Source organism: Myotis daubentonii, chromosome 1 (assembly GCF_963259705.1).
Source record: "Myotis daubentonii chromosome 1, mMyoDau2.1, whole genome shotgun sequence".
NCBI lineage: Eukaryota > Metazoa > Chordata > Mammalia > Chiroptera > Vespertilionidae > Myotis > Myotis daubentonii.
In genome coordinates, this window is record NC_081840.1 from 119,977,216 (window position 1) to 119,993,726 (window position 16,511).

At 41.3% G+C, this 16,511-nt stretch overlaps 2 protein-coding genes across 14 annotated transcripts in view; one reads left to right on the forward strand and one right to left on the reverse strand.

Annotated features, from left to right (window-relative positions):
- The window catches only part of TOGARAM1 (TOG array regulator of axonemal microtubules 1), a 138,006-nt gene extending 132,874 nt beyond the window's left edge, over positions 1-5,132 (reverse strand). For 4 of the 8 annotated variants that reach the window (XM_059659113.1, XM_059659146.1, XM_059659121.1 and 1 more), the window contains exon 1: positions 2,907-5,129. In XM_059659113.1, the coding sequence (XP_059515096.1) occupies positions 2,907-4,949 (2,043 nt within the window). In that variant the 5' untranslated portion in view covers positions 4,950-5,129. Of the gene's footprint in view, positions 1-2,906 lie in introns of all 8 variants that reach the window. The other 4 variants (XM_059659139.1, XM_059659105.1, XM_059659160.1 and 1 more) reach the window with 3 other exon arrangements.
- A 157-nt stretch (positions 5,133-5,289) lies between these two features.
- KLHL28 (kelch like family member 28) overlaps positions 5,290-16,511 on the forward strand; it is a 32,737-nt gene continuing 21,515 nt past the window's right edge. For 2 of the 6 annotated variants that reach the window (XM_059659248.1, XM_059659290.1), the window contains exon 1: positions 5,462-5,556. The gene's annotated coding sequence lies outside the window, so the exon portion shown is untranslated. Of the gene's footprint in view, positions 5,370-5,410; positions 5,634-9,456; positions 9,478-16,511 lie in introns of those variants that run through there. The other 4 variants (XM_059659282.1, XM_059659258.1, XM_059659268.1 and 1 more) reach the window with 4 other exon arrangements.

The window sequence follows — 16,511 nt, forward strand, 5'->3', positions numbered from 1 at the left end:
TTGGGTAATAATGATGTGTCAGTATAGGTTCATCAATTGTAACATACCGCTATAGAGTTTGATGTAGCAGTGTGGGAAGTTGTGCATGTGTGGGGCAGGGATATATGGGAAATCTCTGTACTTTCTGTTCAATTTTACTGTGAACCTAAAACTGCTCTAAAAATTTACTATTAAAAACTGCACACATAAAAATATTTAAAAATTTAATCCCTGTCCTCTGTTAAAATAATTTCCAGTGTAGTTCTTCTATAGATCATTTCTGAGTAAGAAAGTATAACTTCTTAGATAACTTTTAACTTCACCAAAATCCTTCAAAAGCAACAAATGTCTGCACTGGAATTTCAGAAAGGCACTTATTTTCAAATTCTTGGTGCTTTGGTTAGGACCATAATCTTAATACATTAACATTTCAGACTTGAAGCATAACAAGCCGTGTTACGATCAATGCTTACAGAAAATCATCCACTGCCAGGTAATGTTTACAATACATGAGTATAACTGTATAACTACATTATGCAAGTCTAAAAATTATTTTTAAAAACTATAAATTTTGTAACTGGAAGGAATGAAAGAGAACACTTAGTTCATCTCAATCCCTCTGAGGTCAACCACAAAAAGTATGAATTCCTTATTTGCAAAAATGATTTCCATACTCTGCCCCTGCCTACATTCTACTATCATCTTCTGCTACTCCCACCGAAATGCCTTATTCAGCTATGCAGAAACTCGCCATTTCTTAATTTGCTAAGTCTTTTCGTAACTCAGTATCTCTGAACATACATTCTTTTGTTCTGAAATTCACCAGGACCCATGCACACTTGGCGAACTCCTATTCATCTTCTATCACACTATTTGAGTCATAATCACCCAGAAAACAATTTAAGAAAAGTTTGAACATAGAATTCTAACTGTGGGATATTTCTAAGCAGAAAAAATACTGCAAAGAAATCTTGAACTTTATTTAATAGGGAGGTAGGTAGTTGTGTTACTGGTATAGTAATTATTTTTTGTGTATTGTAGGGTACAGCATATGAATACATATGACTAGTGTTGGGAATCAGAATTTTATTGTGAGAGATACAAATATGAACTAAAATTAGAGAGGAAGAACCCTGTAGTGCTGAATTGGAAGGTATCAGCATGAATTCATTTAAAAAAAAAAAAAAAAAAAAGAGGGACTCTGGCTCTGTCAGGTGAAAAGGCCAATTTGCAATAGTAGGCAATAGTAATGAGTACATCTATACCCAAACTTTGGTTTTTAAATTTCATTCTTCACTAAAAAAGCAATTCTAGAACCCTTGAAGAAAAAAAAAGGTTGAGTCTATGTCTGGAGCAATAAAAATGTGAGGTAAGCCTGCGCAAGTGTTATGTTTACGTTAAGAAAGTGTTCACAAACTAAAAGAGCCATGTCAAAGATATAGAAGCCAAACACTTGTTAAATCTTTAAAACAATTTTAGCATCAAAAAGAATACTGATATAATTATTTACATATAGATTTAAAAAGAATGCCAGGTAACAAACATAGGAGAAATATTAGAATTTTTAAAAGAGTTACCCTTTTTTTGTAGCCCCTAATGTATTAAGTGATACAGGTAAGGATCATTAAGAAATGCTAACAACAGTGGATGAAAGGTTGTTGAGGTATTAATAAAGTCACAAAATATCCTGCAGATCATGTGCTAATTATAAAGAGGAAAATAAACCTCTACAATGGTGTGATCTAGCTATCACCACCTTAAGCAAATGATAAAATTTAGCATCACCAATTGTGGGCCAACCTAGTATTATATGCCTTGTGGTGTGATGTAATGTTAAGTTCACAACATCTCTCCTATGGAGTATGTCTGCTGAAACTGTTTATGTTTGATGTACTCATAAGGAAACAATAAGATAAATTAAGAATAAGTAAACAATCAGATAAACTAAGAATGTGGGAAATTCTACAAAACACTATCCCAAACTCTTCAAATAAACTCAATGTCATGAATAAACAAACAAACAGTTGGGCATATTGTAGATAAGAGATACATATTAACCACATTACCTTGATTGGATCCTAGATGACAAAAGTAAAAGAAATACTATGAAACGCATTTTGGGGACAACTAGAGAAATTTAAATACAGGCTATATGTTAGATATTACTGAATTACTATTGCTATTCTGAGGAATGATAGTGGTATGATGGCTACAAAGAAGAATGTCATTCTTAGGAGATATATGTAGAAATATTTAGGAGTGAAATGTTAAGATATCTGCACTTTCAATTGGTTTGGCAAATATATAGTACATATGGCAAGAGGATAATAAATGGTGTATGTATAGATGAAGTATATGAATATCCATTGTACTATTAAGCTATCTGTAGATTTGAACATTTCAAAATAAAAACTTCGGGAGGGGCGTGGGGAAGAATTTCAATTCAGATGTCACATCTCCAAAGGCTTTTTTGACTTTTCTAGTGGAATTATTTTTCCTGTTTTCAGTATTCCCACAAGACTATTTCTATTTTAGCACTTAACAAATTTGTAATTGCCTGTTTACAGGTCTGACTTGATGGAACTGGTCTCATTTTCATTCCCAGAACTTAGCTCTTTAACTGGTTCTTACTAGATAATTAGTGCTTGTTGTTTGAATGAGATCACTGATAAGCCAAAGTGACCAGTTCAAACTGAAATCCAGCTATTGTCTATATCACACTGTGCCTAGAATTTAATCAAATCCATCAAACAAAAAGCCTATTAAACACTCCTATGTGACCTGTACCATTATAATACCCACATCAGCATTCAAATTAGTTTAAAAATAAAGCATAACAACTCTAAAGCAGCATAACCCTTAAATTACAGGCATACTTTCATTTTAAATTATTTTAGTATCAATACAAGGAAATTAGGGATGCATACCTGTTCTGTATCCTTCAGATTGGAGGTCTGGTTTTCTTCCATGACTCCACGCTGCTCATTTTCCCATGGTAATTTATTTTTTCCTTTTCCTGCACTTAATACCCTCCGGGTACAGATAGTTGGACTGTAAGATCCATAAATTTGCATGCTATCCCTTGTGTGGTCACCACAGGGACAGTATGCACTCTGAGTTCTGTTACCAGTCAAAAGCCAATCTGTATCTGCTCCATGTGCCAAATGGCTTGACCTACCCTGGGCAGATGATGGCATGAGTATGGCATACTCCACAAATCCCTGTTCCGTTAACCTTGGGAGGGTTTTCCTAGCCAATCTGGCCTGCACAGCATTCATCACTCCATCTCCATTATCTTGTAGTTCAACAGTATCCACAGCTTTGAAAAGGATGTTGGTTTTACCTGAGCCCATTGATGATGCCAACACAGCAAAGGCTTCCAGAGCTGCTTGTCGCACCCTGCGTTTGCTATCTACAAGAGCTGGGGCAAGATCAAATGACAATTTGGGTAAGTCAAAATCCTCACTAGGATATGTCAAGAGGGAGCAAATGCAAATGTTCACCACCTCCTCTCGAACTCTGGAATGCTTATGTTTGAGATGTTCCAGGAGTAAACAAAGCACCTGTTGAGGACCTACTTCCTTCATGAGCTTGAGGAAGATTTTCATGTATTCTTGTTTGATCACCAACTTGTTGTCTGCCAGCACTTTGACAGAAGCTGCTATAACTGGTCCCAAGAAGTGCTGTACCTGCTCTCCAAGGCGAATAACCAGTAAATGCAGAACCTGAAGTGTGCCATGGACCACTCTGAAGTTAGAATCGTCTAACAAATTATACAGCAAGCTAATAAAACTGACAAGGCTAGAATGAGGATTAGAACTTGGGTTAAATCGACCCATCACCTGTTTTAGTTCCTCAACAGCCTGAGTCCGGTTCTTATAGTCTTCCTGATCTAACAATCTTGAATGCAGCTCCTGAGGAATAATCCCAAATTTAAGATTGCTGTTGGAAACGGTCACTGCACAGGGAAGGGGGTCTTCGGGAAATCCAGAAGCTTCAAGTTCCAAATAATAAGGAATCTGGCTGCCAAACTGGGACTCCAGGCGGCGATTGTAGTGTCTCCTCAGGGCAGACGGCAGGCGAGAGATATAGGATTGAAACCTCTCTTGGCCAAGTCGCTCCCCAATTTGTTGAAGTGCAGAGAAAGCTGTCTCCGATTCTTCTTCTATCTCCTGATCGCCAAGCTTTCGGGCTAAGGATATTATCACCTCGGTAAGATCTAGGCCCAGCAACAAGTCCTCAGGAGTAAGCAAGATAGGGAACAGCAGCGCTGTTGCAGTTCTAAGCCGAGCATCGGTACTTTCCAGGCCTTGCTGTATAAGCGTTCTTAGCACCTGCCCAGAACTACGTTTCAGACAAATGTGGAGGATCTGCAGCGCATCTTTCCGCAGGGCCGGGTTCTCTTCTCGTAAAGAGACAACCAGTTGAGGCAGAAGTGCTAAGCTAAAGGCCTCTTCCAGCTGGCCTGCCTCCCCCTGACCTCGAAGAACGTCCAAGAGGAGCTGCAAGCAGAGTCGCTTCTCATCTCTACCTCCTTCCACAAGCACTCGGCCCAGGGCTCGATACAACGCTTCCTTCCGTCTGGGGAAGCCAAGTCGACCGCCACGCCGCGGCAAAACAGCCTGCAGCGCCTGAAAGGCCTCCGAGGGATCTGGCGCGGTCCGCAGGAGCTGAAGGAGCCGAGTCTCCTCTTCATCCGCCCCTGACAAACCGCCTCCAGAGCCAGGCCAACTACTGGAGATAGCCTCCGCGGGCATCAAGAGGGCCGAGGCCAGAGGCGAAGGAGTGGAGGGGCAGGAACCGTGATCTCCCGCAGCTCCATGGCAGCAGTTTTTCTCGCCTCTCATGGTGCCCGCACCTCGACTTTCATCAGTCTCTGGGGCAGAAGGACGGCTGTGGCTCTCGGGGCGATAGGAACATTTGGCTGGAAGGGGAAGCAGCAGGAGCAGCGCGGAGGGCGCAGCCTCCATGGTGGGTCGTTAGGTGGCAGAGGCTGGAGGAAACCATCGTCTCCGAAGGGTTTGATGGAGCCCAGCCTTCTTGCTCCTCTCCAAATCCCAAGCTGCAGAGGAGAAAACACTGCTTCAGTCAGCTTCCAAGCCACCCCCAACTCCGGAAGCCCTCGGCAAAATGGCCCCCGGCAAAGCCCCAGACCCCACAGCCACCACCGGGCGTAACCAGGGGCGCCACGTGACCAAACCCATCGCTTCCATGGTGATGCATCCAGCGCGGACCTTTTGACCCGGAAATCAACCTGCCGTGGTGAATGCTGGGTCATGTAGTCCACGTCAGGTGTTAAGACTGGGCAGAGGTCTCCTGGAAAAGGAAGTGAGAACAATGCGAACATAGCGAGCTTAGTGAATGTGTCTGGAGCCGAGTACTCGAAGAAGGTGTGTTGGGGGAGCCGCGGGGGAGGAGGCATTAGGCGGAAGTGACGGTCTTCAGGTTCAGGGCGGAAGTTCCCTGCCCCACCCGTAAGAATTGAGGTTTGATTAGAGGCAAGCGAGGATCCTGCCCGGACTCCAGTTGTCCTCGGCTCCTCCTCCTGTCGTTGCCTGCGTGATTCCCGGGACTCAGGTATTTTCCTTTCGCTGTCCACCTGCGGCGCAGGCATTGGCAGAGTTTTGCCGGAGTGCCGTTGGTGCTGGAGAGAGGTAAAGAAATAGACGGGAGTAAGCAAGGAGAGAGAGGAGACATCTTCTTCTGCAGGACTAGTTAGCGTTGTGAGCGCGTTGCTCTCTACAACCCGGAGGCAGTGCGATCCTTCTCCCCTGCCGTCCGCTTCAGACGCAGAAGATCCGGATCAAGACCAGGCTCAGAGCTTGCGTTCTTTTTTCAAATCCGGGTTTTGGGCCCTTGCACTCCCCACCCTCTCCCCGACCCCCCATTTCCTACTTGCTTATCCTTCCCTCCGGCCGTGGAGGGTTCAAGGTTTTATGTCATTTTTCCTTACCACCATCACTAAGTTCTCTTTGGAAACATACGTAATCTGTAATCTATTTTTCCCTAACCCTAACCGCCTCTCCCTTGTGTTCTCGAAGTCTCCCAAGGCAGTTCCCCTGTGGGACTTACCTCTCCACCCCTCCCGCTCCCCCGCCGCCCCAGGCTCCCTCCAGGATCCTCGTGCATCTCTGCAGCCACTCAGTCTTCTGGAAACGGAGATTGCAGAGAACATTTCCGTTGGGTCGATTTCTTGGCATCATGGTCCTAAGAGAATTCTGCCCTGTAGGTTTAAGGCTGATACTAAACGTTTCTTTGTTTTAGGACTTAGGTGAACTGTGGATTTGATGAGCATTTTAACCTTCTTGTAAGTGAAACGTTAGCGGACACAATTGAAGAGATGGAGTGTTTGTTGTAAGGCTGACTTCTTTGAAGTGTGGAAGAGAATTTTTGTTGTTGTTGAAGGAATAACACAATACCTTTTGAATGATCCAGTGAGCAACGTCTGAGTTTTCATTTGAAGTCTCCAATTTATGCACTTCAGATGCAAGTGCGCCTACCCTGCTCTGCGCCACATGGGATGTTTCTTAAGTACATTTTTAAACCTTAGAATAATTGAGACACATGTGCCAAACCACTTTATAAATAATGTTGATGAATAATTTAAGTTTAAGATTAATATCTGATGTTGTCTAACAGCACAATTGGAATATCATAGGTTTCTTTTTTTCTTTTGGGGCTAGAATAAATGTAAATGCGTCTTGTGTAAACCATGCATCCTTGTTTTGCTTTTAAGTTCTAATCTAGATTGTTCCTTTAAAATTACTCATTTTGATGGATATGTGAATCTGCCTAAATTTGGTTTGGCTATGTTTCAGTAGACTAAAGAAAAATGATCTCTCTCTCTCTCTCTCTTTCTCTTTCTTATAGGAGCAGAGTAAGGTCAGGGAGAGAAAACCAAGAGATGATTGTAACAGTTGTCAATGAGACATTATGTCTAGTTCTCTTACTTCCAATGTATACTTTTACTCAAGTTTTCTCAGACTTCAGGAACACAACTCAAACTAATCTAAATAAGGGAATGGTTTACACATTGGAATGTACACATTAGAATGCCAGTTTATGTTGGAATAGAAGATTACCCTTTCCAGTGATTAGAATTTTCAGGTTGAAAATCCAGTGAACTCTTTCATGTATCTGAGATCTTGGGAATAGTAAGTAGAGGTTGTGTGGTAATTATAAAGTTAAAGAAAAGGAACTTGGAAAGTCTTGAATGGTATTCATCATCAAAGTTATGGTAGAAGCTTAAGAATTATCCCTTATCTCTATAGAGCAGGGGTTGGGGAAGGTCCAGCCCAGGGCCGTACAGTATAAGGTTCTCGAAATCATTTGGTCTGGCCCTGCCGAGGCATTAGGGATGAGTTAATTAAATGTTTGTCTGAATATAGAAGGCTAATTTTTAGGTTGATAATTTTGTATGGCCCTTGATGTCATAAATATCCAAATGCCCCTTGGCAGAAAAACGTTTCCCCACCCCTGCTATAGAGAATTCTTCGCAAGGGGCTTGGATACCTAAACCAACCAGTGATGTCCTTTTCTTTAGATTAACAAAGCAAGATAAAGTTTGATTTTGACTACTTTTCTCGGGGCCTTGTAGATAGATCACTGTGTTATAGATTGCAATTTACTTTATAGCTGTTACATTAAATTTCTTCGATGAAGATTTGAAAGATGCATTAATCTCCATGGTGGATATTTAGGAAATGGGATCTTAGCAGCATCACACATCTTACTAATTGTCTGTGGAAGATAAATCTCATCCATTTAATGTGTATTGTTTATTTCTATTACAAAGAATTTTTTAATCTTATTTTTGAAGTCTACAAATCCAGGAAATTCTAGGAATTGTGTATGGACTAGAAAAATACCTTTTATATTGAACCATAAACAGAGGTAGGATAAAAAAATTAAATTCTAGAAGAGTGGAATTCTCTGTTAGGTGTATTAATAGTACACCTCTGAAAGTTGAAAGTGGATAATTAAAGAAAATAGCAAATTTAAGTAAAACAACTTAAAAATGTCAATAATTTCAAAAAAGCTTAGTTGAAATAATGGATTACAGGAGTGTTTGTGATATATACCTTAGTTTTTTGAACTGAATTTAAGCACGTTAAATGCAATTGCCCTAAAAACATCCTTTATTTCCTTCATCAGTGATACTGATTGCATAAACCATTATAGTTTTTTCTGTGTTCGTACTCAAATTTTACGGACATCCAGGAATATTGAAAATCAATGTAAGTTCTGTAAACTACTCTGACTTTTGTGTAGGTTAAGAAGTTATTGTGAAGAAATATTATGCAAATGAAAGGTGTTATTAATGTTAACAGGTAATTATAATAACACTACCATATATTGAGTGTTTGCTATGTGCCATACACTGTTAGGTATTTACTGAATTTTAATTCATTTAATCCTCACAACAAATTTTTGAGGTTACATTTTCTACATTTGCAATTTGGCAATTTTTATGGATGTTCCTATTGGAAAGTAATTGGACAGAGAAAACAAGTAAAATTCAAGTTAGTCATTTAGCTACTTACTTGGAGCTTTGGGGAAGTTTTAGTGGGGGAGAGTGTTAAGCTATAGGATAAAATTAGATTTTTTCATTATTAATCATTCATATATTTTATTATATATTTTATTATATATATTTTTTAATTTTTTTGGTTCCTGTTCTGAATCTTTTTAGTTTCTTGTTTGAGTCAAAACTTTAGGAAGGTTTAAGATATTATGAGCTTATTTTTACACATGTGGGGTTAAACAGGTGCTATGGATTTAAATCAGTGATAATGTTTTAAATTACTTAGGTTTATGTTCCAAAGCCATTGTACATTTCTGACTGAGTCAAAACTATAATTTTACACAGAAATCCAATTTTTGTTGCATTTTAAGCAATAATTTGAATAAGTTAACAGGATTTCACATCCATTTAAACCAGTTTTTCAGTGGCTAGGTTAATTATGTAACTTTTAGTTTTCAGTAATGCCTTTCTTCTGTTTTTCCTGATTCTGTGATGCAATGATTCATATTATATAACATGCTCTAATTTTACTATTGTTTCTCCAGATATAAAGAAAGTCAATCTCAGAGAAAAGGCAAATATATCAATTTGTGCCATAGGTTCGCTCATAAAATTCTATGCCATCATTAGTTGAATTCTTCTGTGAGGAATTGAACTGTCGGAAAAAAAATTTAAGAAAAGAGCTAATGTGATAAAATATTCTCTTAAATTCACAAATTACACTTTTACAGAAAGGTACATGTGTGTTTGGATTTTTTTAAACAACTTCATTTCTCTTCATCATTTATTTGCTTTCTTTGTAGGAGATAATTGCCTCCCCACTGATTTCAGCACCACTGTCAGCACCACTGTTTTGTAGCTTAGATGTCAATTAAGCAGTTACAAAACACCTGGCTTGACCTTTATTAACTTTGTTTCAGAACCTAAAATTGTGAAGCTGCTGTAGACTCTGGAAAGTTTAATTTTATCTAACAGTGTATTTAATGTTGTGGATATTTATTATATATCAAATATATAATAAGAGATGAATGTGATTAGAAGTGAAGTACAATACTCTTACCTTTTAAAACGCTTTTCAAATGGATGCTATTTATTCAATCTTGACTGATCTAGTTATTTGGTTTTAGAGTATCCTAAATATTTGTTTATGGTACCAAAATTAAAAATAAAATAAGTATGGCAGGGATGTGGGGGAAGAAGAATCAATCCTTCTATGATATAAATAAAAGGAAATGAATGTTCCATACCTCTTTATTTCCTTTTAAATCCCTTATGTATTTTTGTGTCTGATCTTCATAGTGTATGTTTATATTTTATATATGTGTGTGTGATCTATATTTTTTGGGTTTCTACTTTTCACTTTTTTATTTTCTTGTTTGAATTAAAACTTTAACAAGATTAAGAAATTATGAGCTCATAAGTGAGGCAGAATAACATACTATTTTATTTTAGAACTCTGGAAACAGTATGCCACAGTTTAACTCTTCCCTTGGACTTAATTTCTTCACGCTTTGATTTCTTCACCTGTAAAATGGGAATAATAATAACAGTGCCTATCTCATGGTGTTACTCTGAGGATGAAAGGTGTTCATACATGTAAAAAGCTTACTTTATTATGATAATAGATGCTCTTTGTAGAATAATTTAGTCTTGTCAGGAGTGGCAACAATTATAAATAGACTCAGTAAATATTTTAAGCAGGTCAACACTGTATTACATATGTCTTCTTTTTCCCCCATTGACCTCTCCCCGGCCCCTCCCTCCCCCCAGCACATGCCCTTACCCCCCTACTGTCTGTGTCCATTGGTTATGCTCATATGCATGCATACAAGTCCTTTGGTTGATCTATTACCCCACCCTCACCCTCTCCTGCCTTCCCTCTGAGGTTTGACGGTCTGATTGATGCTTCTCTATCTAGGGATCTATTTTTGTTTATCAGTTTATGTTGTTCATTATATTCCACAAATGAGTGAGATAATGTGTATTTATCTTTCTCTGATTGGCTTATTTTGCTTAGCATAATGCTCTCCAGGTCCATCCATGCTGTTGCAAATGGTAAGAATTCCTTCTTTTTTACCAAAGCATAGTATTCCATTGTGTAGATGTACTGCAGTATTTTTGTGTGTGTGTGTGTGTTTTTAAGAGTATAGAGAGGTTTATTCAGAATAGCATAAACCTGTAAGGATATTTATCCATTCCATAAAAAGTTCATCCTCCATACAAGTGATTATGGGAATTCTCTTATTGCATTTTATTAAATATGTATACACGCATATGAGATCTTTATCTAATCTCTTTTTGTACGCCCCCCCCCCATACCCCCTTCCCTCTGAGAATTGTCAGTCTCTGCTTTTTGGCTGCTTCTCTGTGTTTGTTTCTATGTATTGGGTAGCTGCTAAGTCCCCTTGAGTTGATAGAGTGGCCTTGTGTAGTAGGGGCTCTATAGGGCCCAGTGAGTCAGCCTCCCCAGTCTGCTGAGATGGACACTCTTGGTGTACCCTTTTGTGGGCTGTGTGCACAGTTTTCTTGTAGTTGAGCCTTGATTGCTGTTGGTATCACTGGAAGGAATTGACCTCCAGCCCAATTGGCTGTGGGGACCAGCTGCGACTACAGTGGGAGAGCTGGTATGCAGGAGACACCCTTTTGGAGCAGGACTTGCTTCAGTGGGGCTTTGGTGCTCACTGAGTCTGCTCCTTGAGTGTGTTGCTTATGGATGTGAAGAGTTGTAATCTGGTACGGTCTCACACTGACCACTGGGTGCATTGGCTCTTGGATCTCCAGGGAGGTGCAAAGTCAGCCACTGCCTGGGGCCACCCAGCAGGAGCTACAGAGAGATCTTCAGATTCCTCCTCTTCGTATTGGGTTTGGAAGTGCCCAGACAAGGCTCAGCTGTGAAGCAAGGCAGGCTGCTACTGGTGCCAGCCTTGGGCCTTTTATTAATAGGTTTGGGGCTCTCTGACCCAGCTGCAGCTTTTTTTAAAAACACATTTCGTACTGCTCAGGAGTTTTCTCGTGTTTCGCGCGCGTTCTGTTAAGGACCGCTCACAAGTTTTTCACGCCCATGGAAAAAGGAGCGAATCTAGATACTTATGTAAATTTTGTTTGGTCCCTCTTCATAGAGGAAAATGTTTTACGCAGTACCATACGTTAAAAAAGTACTAGGAACTTTAATTATTTAATTGTTTTTGTAAATAAAAATGTTATAATTATTGAAAAACAACACCTAAAGTGCATTATGATGATTTAAATAACGTGCAGTTTGCCCAAAAACGTGCAGTCCCTGAGAAAGGACAGCCATTCATATGCAAAAGCCACTGCAGACAGCTTGGGTGGGGTTGTAAATTGGGCGGGGCGGGGGCTCAGGGAATCACCAGGGTGGAGCAAACAGAAATGGCTGTCAGCCTTACACTGGGGAGGTTCCAGCATGGGAACAATGACCACTTCGAGCACCTCTGTCTGGAAGAAAACCACCCACGAATTCCTGCCCCGATGCCGTACAGTCCAGTTTCTCCCCGTATGTGTCTGGGTCCCCTATAGCAGTGATGGCGAACCTATGACACGCATGTCAGAGTTGACACGCGAACTCATTTTTTTGGTTGATTTTTCTTTGTTAAATGGCATTTAAATATATAAAATAAATATCAAAAATATAAGTCTTTGTTTTACTTTGGTTGCAAATGTTGAAAAATTTCTATATGTGACACGGCACCAGAGTTAGGGTTTTTCAAAATGCTGACACGCCGAGCTCAAAAGGTTCGCCATCACTGCCCTAGAGCCTCACCCGGCACTGGAGCTCAGAGGAAGTGTGAGCTTGTAAATTCAATTGTGGTGCCAGCCTTTTAAGAGGAGCAGCTGGGTCTCCAGCAACCTGTGTGTCACTCAGCCCCAATCCACACTGGTTTTTACAGCCTCTTACTGCCCTTAGGGACTTCTTTCCTCAGCTCTGGGACCCAGGGCTGGGGGTCTGGTGTGGGACTGGGACTCCTTGCTCTTCCAGGCGGCCTCTGCAGAGGCGATCTCCCTCCTGATTAAAAAAGCGTCACACCTGGGTGCCAGACCAGCTTGTTCTGCACCTCCCCGCCTCCTACCAGTCTCAATGCGCTTTCTTCTTTACCTCTCTAGTTGCAGTACTTCTCCTCAGCCAGCTTTCCCATGATTCTGGGTGATAGTTGTTTTGTATTTTAGTTGTAATTTTGATTTGGTTGTGGGAGGCAGCAAGTACAGACGCTTACTTATGCCGCCATCTTGGTTCTCTGTACCACAGTTTTTTATTTTATTTATTTTTTTGGATGTTGTTGTTAATCCTCACCTGAGGATATATTTTTTAAAAATTTTTTCTTTATTGATTAAGGTATTACATATGTGTCCTTATTGCCCCATTGCCTCCCCAACCCCTACTCATGCCCTCATCCCCCTGTAGTCCATGTCCATTAGTTAGGCTTGTATGCATGCATACAAGTCCTTTGGTTGATCTCTCCCTCTTACCCCCACCCTTCCCTACCTTCCCTCTGAGGTTTGACAGTTTGATTGATGCTTCTCTGTCTCTGGATCTGTTTTTGTTCATCAGTTTATGTTGTTCATTATAGTCCATAAATGAGTGAGATCATATGATATTTCTCTTTCTCTGACTGGCTTATTTCACTTAGCATAATGCTCTTCAGTTCCATCCAGCTATTGCAAATGGTAAGAATTCCCTCTTTATTTTATTTTATTTTATTTTATTTTTTATTATTTTATTTTATTTTATTTTTTATTGCCTAAAGTATTACAAAGGGTATTACATATGTGTCCATTTTATCCCCCCGCCCTAGACAGTCCCCTAGCCTCCCCTATCCCCCAGTGTCTTATGTCCATTGGTTATGCTTATATGCATGCATACAAGTCCTTTAGTTGATCTCTTATCCCCCTACCTCCTGCCCCTCAACCCTCCCCGGCCTTCCCGCTGCAGTTTGACAATCTGTTTGAGGCAGCTCTGCCTCTGTATCTATTATTGTTCAAAAGTTTATCATGGTCTTTATTGTCCATGAATGAGTGAGATCATGTGGTATTTTTCCTTTATTGACTGGCTTATTTCACTTAGCATAATGCCCTCCAGTTCCATCCATGACGTTGCAAATGGTAAGAGTTCCTTCCTTTTTAGAGCAGCATAGTATACCACAGTGTAGTATTCCATTGTATAGATGTACCACAGTTTTTTAATCCACTCATCTGCTGATGAGCACTTAGGCTGTTTCCAAATCTTAGCTATGGTGAATTGTGCTGCTATGAACATAGGGATGCATATATCCTTTCTGATTGGTGTTTATGATTTCTTAGGATATATTCCTAGATGTGGGATCACTGGGTCAAATGGGAGTTCCATTTTTAGTTTTTTGAGGAAACTCCATACTGTTCTCCACAGTGGCTGCGCCAGTCTGCATTCCCACCAGCAGTGCGCCAGGGTTCCTTTTTCTCCGCATCCTCTCCAGCACTTGTCGTTTGTTGATTTGTTGATGGTAGCCATTCTGACAGTTGTGAGATATTACCGCATTATTGTTTTGATTTGCATCTCTCGGATGATTAGTGACTTTGAACATGTTTTAATATGTCTCTTGGCCTTCCTTATGGCTCCTTTCAAAAAGTATCTATTTAGATCCATTGCCCATTTTTTGATTGGGTTGTTAATCTTCCTTTTGTTAAGTTGTATGAGTTCCCTGTAAATGTTGGAGATTAAACCTTATTGGTGATAACATTGGCAAATATGTTCTCCCATGCAGTGGGCTTTCTTGTTTTGTTGATGGTTTCTTTTGCTGTGCAAAAGCTTTTTATTTATTTATTTTTTTATGTAGTCCCATTTGTTTATTTTCTCTTTAGTTTCCATTGCTCTAAGAGCTATAAACGGTGAAGAAATTGCTTTGGCATATGTCTGAAATTTTGCTGCTTGTGGATTCCTCTAGTGTTTTTATGGTTTCCTGTCTTATGTGTAAGTCTTTTATCCGTTTTGAGTTTATTTTTGTGTATGGTGTAGGTTGGTGGTCTAGTTTCATTTTTTTTTTTTTTTTTTGCAAATATCTGTCCTGTTTTCCCAAAACCATTTATTGAAGAGACTGTCTTGACTCCATTGTATGTTCTTGCCTCCTTTGTCGAATATTAATTGAGCATAGTGGTTTGGGTTGATTTCTGGGTTCTTTATTCTGTTCCATTGATCTATATGTCTGTTCTTGTGCCAGTACCAGGCAGTTCTGAGAACAGTGACTTTGTAATACAGCTTGATATCTGGTATTGAGATCCCACCTACTTTGTTCTTCTTTCTCAGGATTGCTGCAGCTATTCGGGGTCGTTTTTTATTCCAGATGAATTTTTGTAGAATTCGTTCTAGGTTGTACCGCAGTTTTTTAATCCATTCATCTGCTCATGAGCACTTAGGCTGTTTCCAGATCTTAGCTATGGTGAATTTGTGCTGCTATGAACATAGGGGTGCATATATCCTTTCTGATTGGTGTTTCTGATTTCTTGGTATATATTCCTAGAAGTAGGTTCACTGGGTCAAATGGGAGTTCCATTTTCAGTTTTTTGAGGAAACTCCATACTGTTCTCCACAGTGGCTGCACCAGTGTGCATTCCCACCAACAGTGCACGAGGGTTCCTTTTTCTCCGCATCCTCGCCAGCACTTGTAGTTTGTTGATTTGTTAATGATAGCCATTCTGACAGGTGTGAGTTGGTATCTCAAAAACATGTATGTGTGTTTATGAGTTTGTTTACATATATATGTGTGTGTATGTATATTTACAAATCAATATTATATTATGCTCTCACTAGAGGCCCGGTGCACGAAATTAGTGCATGGGTGCAGTCCCTAGGCCTTGCCAGCGATTGAAGCATGAGCGTCGGGCGTGGAAGGGCAGGTCCCAGCTGACCTCTGGGCCCCTGCGCACCCCCCTCCACCTGAGTCACAGCGCCGGAGTCCCCATGCAGAGATGCGGTGAGCGTGGCTGGATGTTGTGGGCCAGGGCACAGCGTGGGTGTCTGCGCTGCCCAACAGTGCCGCATGGAAGCTGGGAGGGCAATGTTCTCTCTCCCGGCTGGCCTCGCAGACCGGCTTCTTCATGAACCCACAAGGAGCCTGACTGGCCTCTGTGATCCCAGCGGCTGTGGCCCGGCTCACCCAGAAGAGGCCCCGCAGGTGCAGGACAGCCTCCTCGCAGGCACTTGGTACCTGAGCGCTGGGGCTTCCCTGGTGCACAAGCCCTGGTGTCCAGGGGAGGGTAGCAGGGGGAGTGTGAGTGAGCTCGTCAAACACCTCACATTCTCACTGCACCTCCGTCCCTGTCACCCCTAAGATAGCCGGCAAGAGGTCGCAGCCATGTGCCGGGGCGCCATAGGAGGTTGGTCGCTGCCACCCACCCCCAGTTCCCTGTCCTAGCCCGGGGCCCAGCCCCAGTTGGGCGATCAGGGCCTGCTGGCTGCTGGTTGCTGTCTGTGGGATGATCGGTCATGGCCGGGTCCCCCACCCACCTCCCTCAGCTCCCGGGAGCCGGGTGGTGGCCCCGCACCCCGCTCTCACCCCTGGTCGCCATCGGTGGGGGGATCAGGCCCCCACTTGTACCCGCCTTGGCCTGGCACCACCTGCTCACCTAGTCCACCACCCCTCAGCGGTCCTGCTCCCATCAGGGTCCATCGGGGCTGGCAGTGCCTCCACTGCCACCCGCCACCAGCGCCATGTTCTGTGCCACCCCCGGGTAGTCAGCACACATCATAGCGAGCAGTGGAACTCCCGGTTGAACTCCTGGTCGAGGGGACAATTTGCATATTCAGCTTTTATTATATAGGATATCCTATATTAATGGCAATTTACCAGTGTTGAACTGGATACACAAAAATCTACTTAAGGATCTGTCACTGTGTTTCCTATTTGTATTAAAAATGAATCTAACCAATAACTCATTAACTTCATGTAAGAATCATCAATTCTGCAATACTTCGTGTGGCCTAGAATGTTAATGGTACACGGTGGATTTCTTTTCTAGT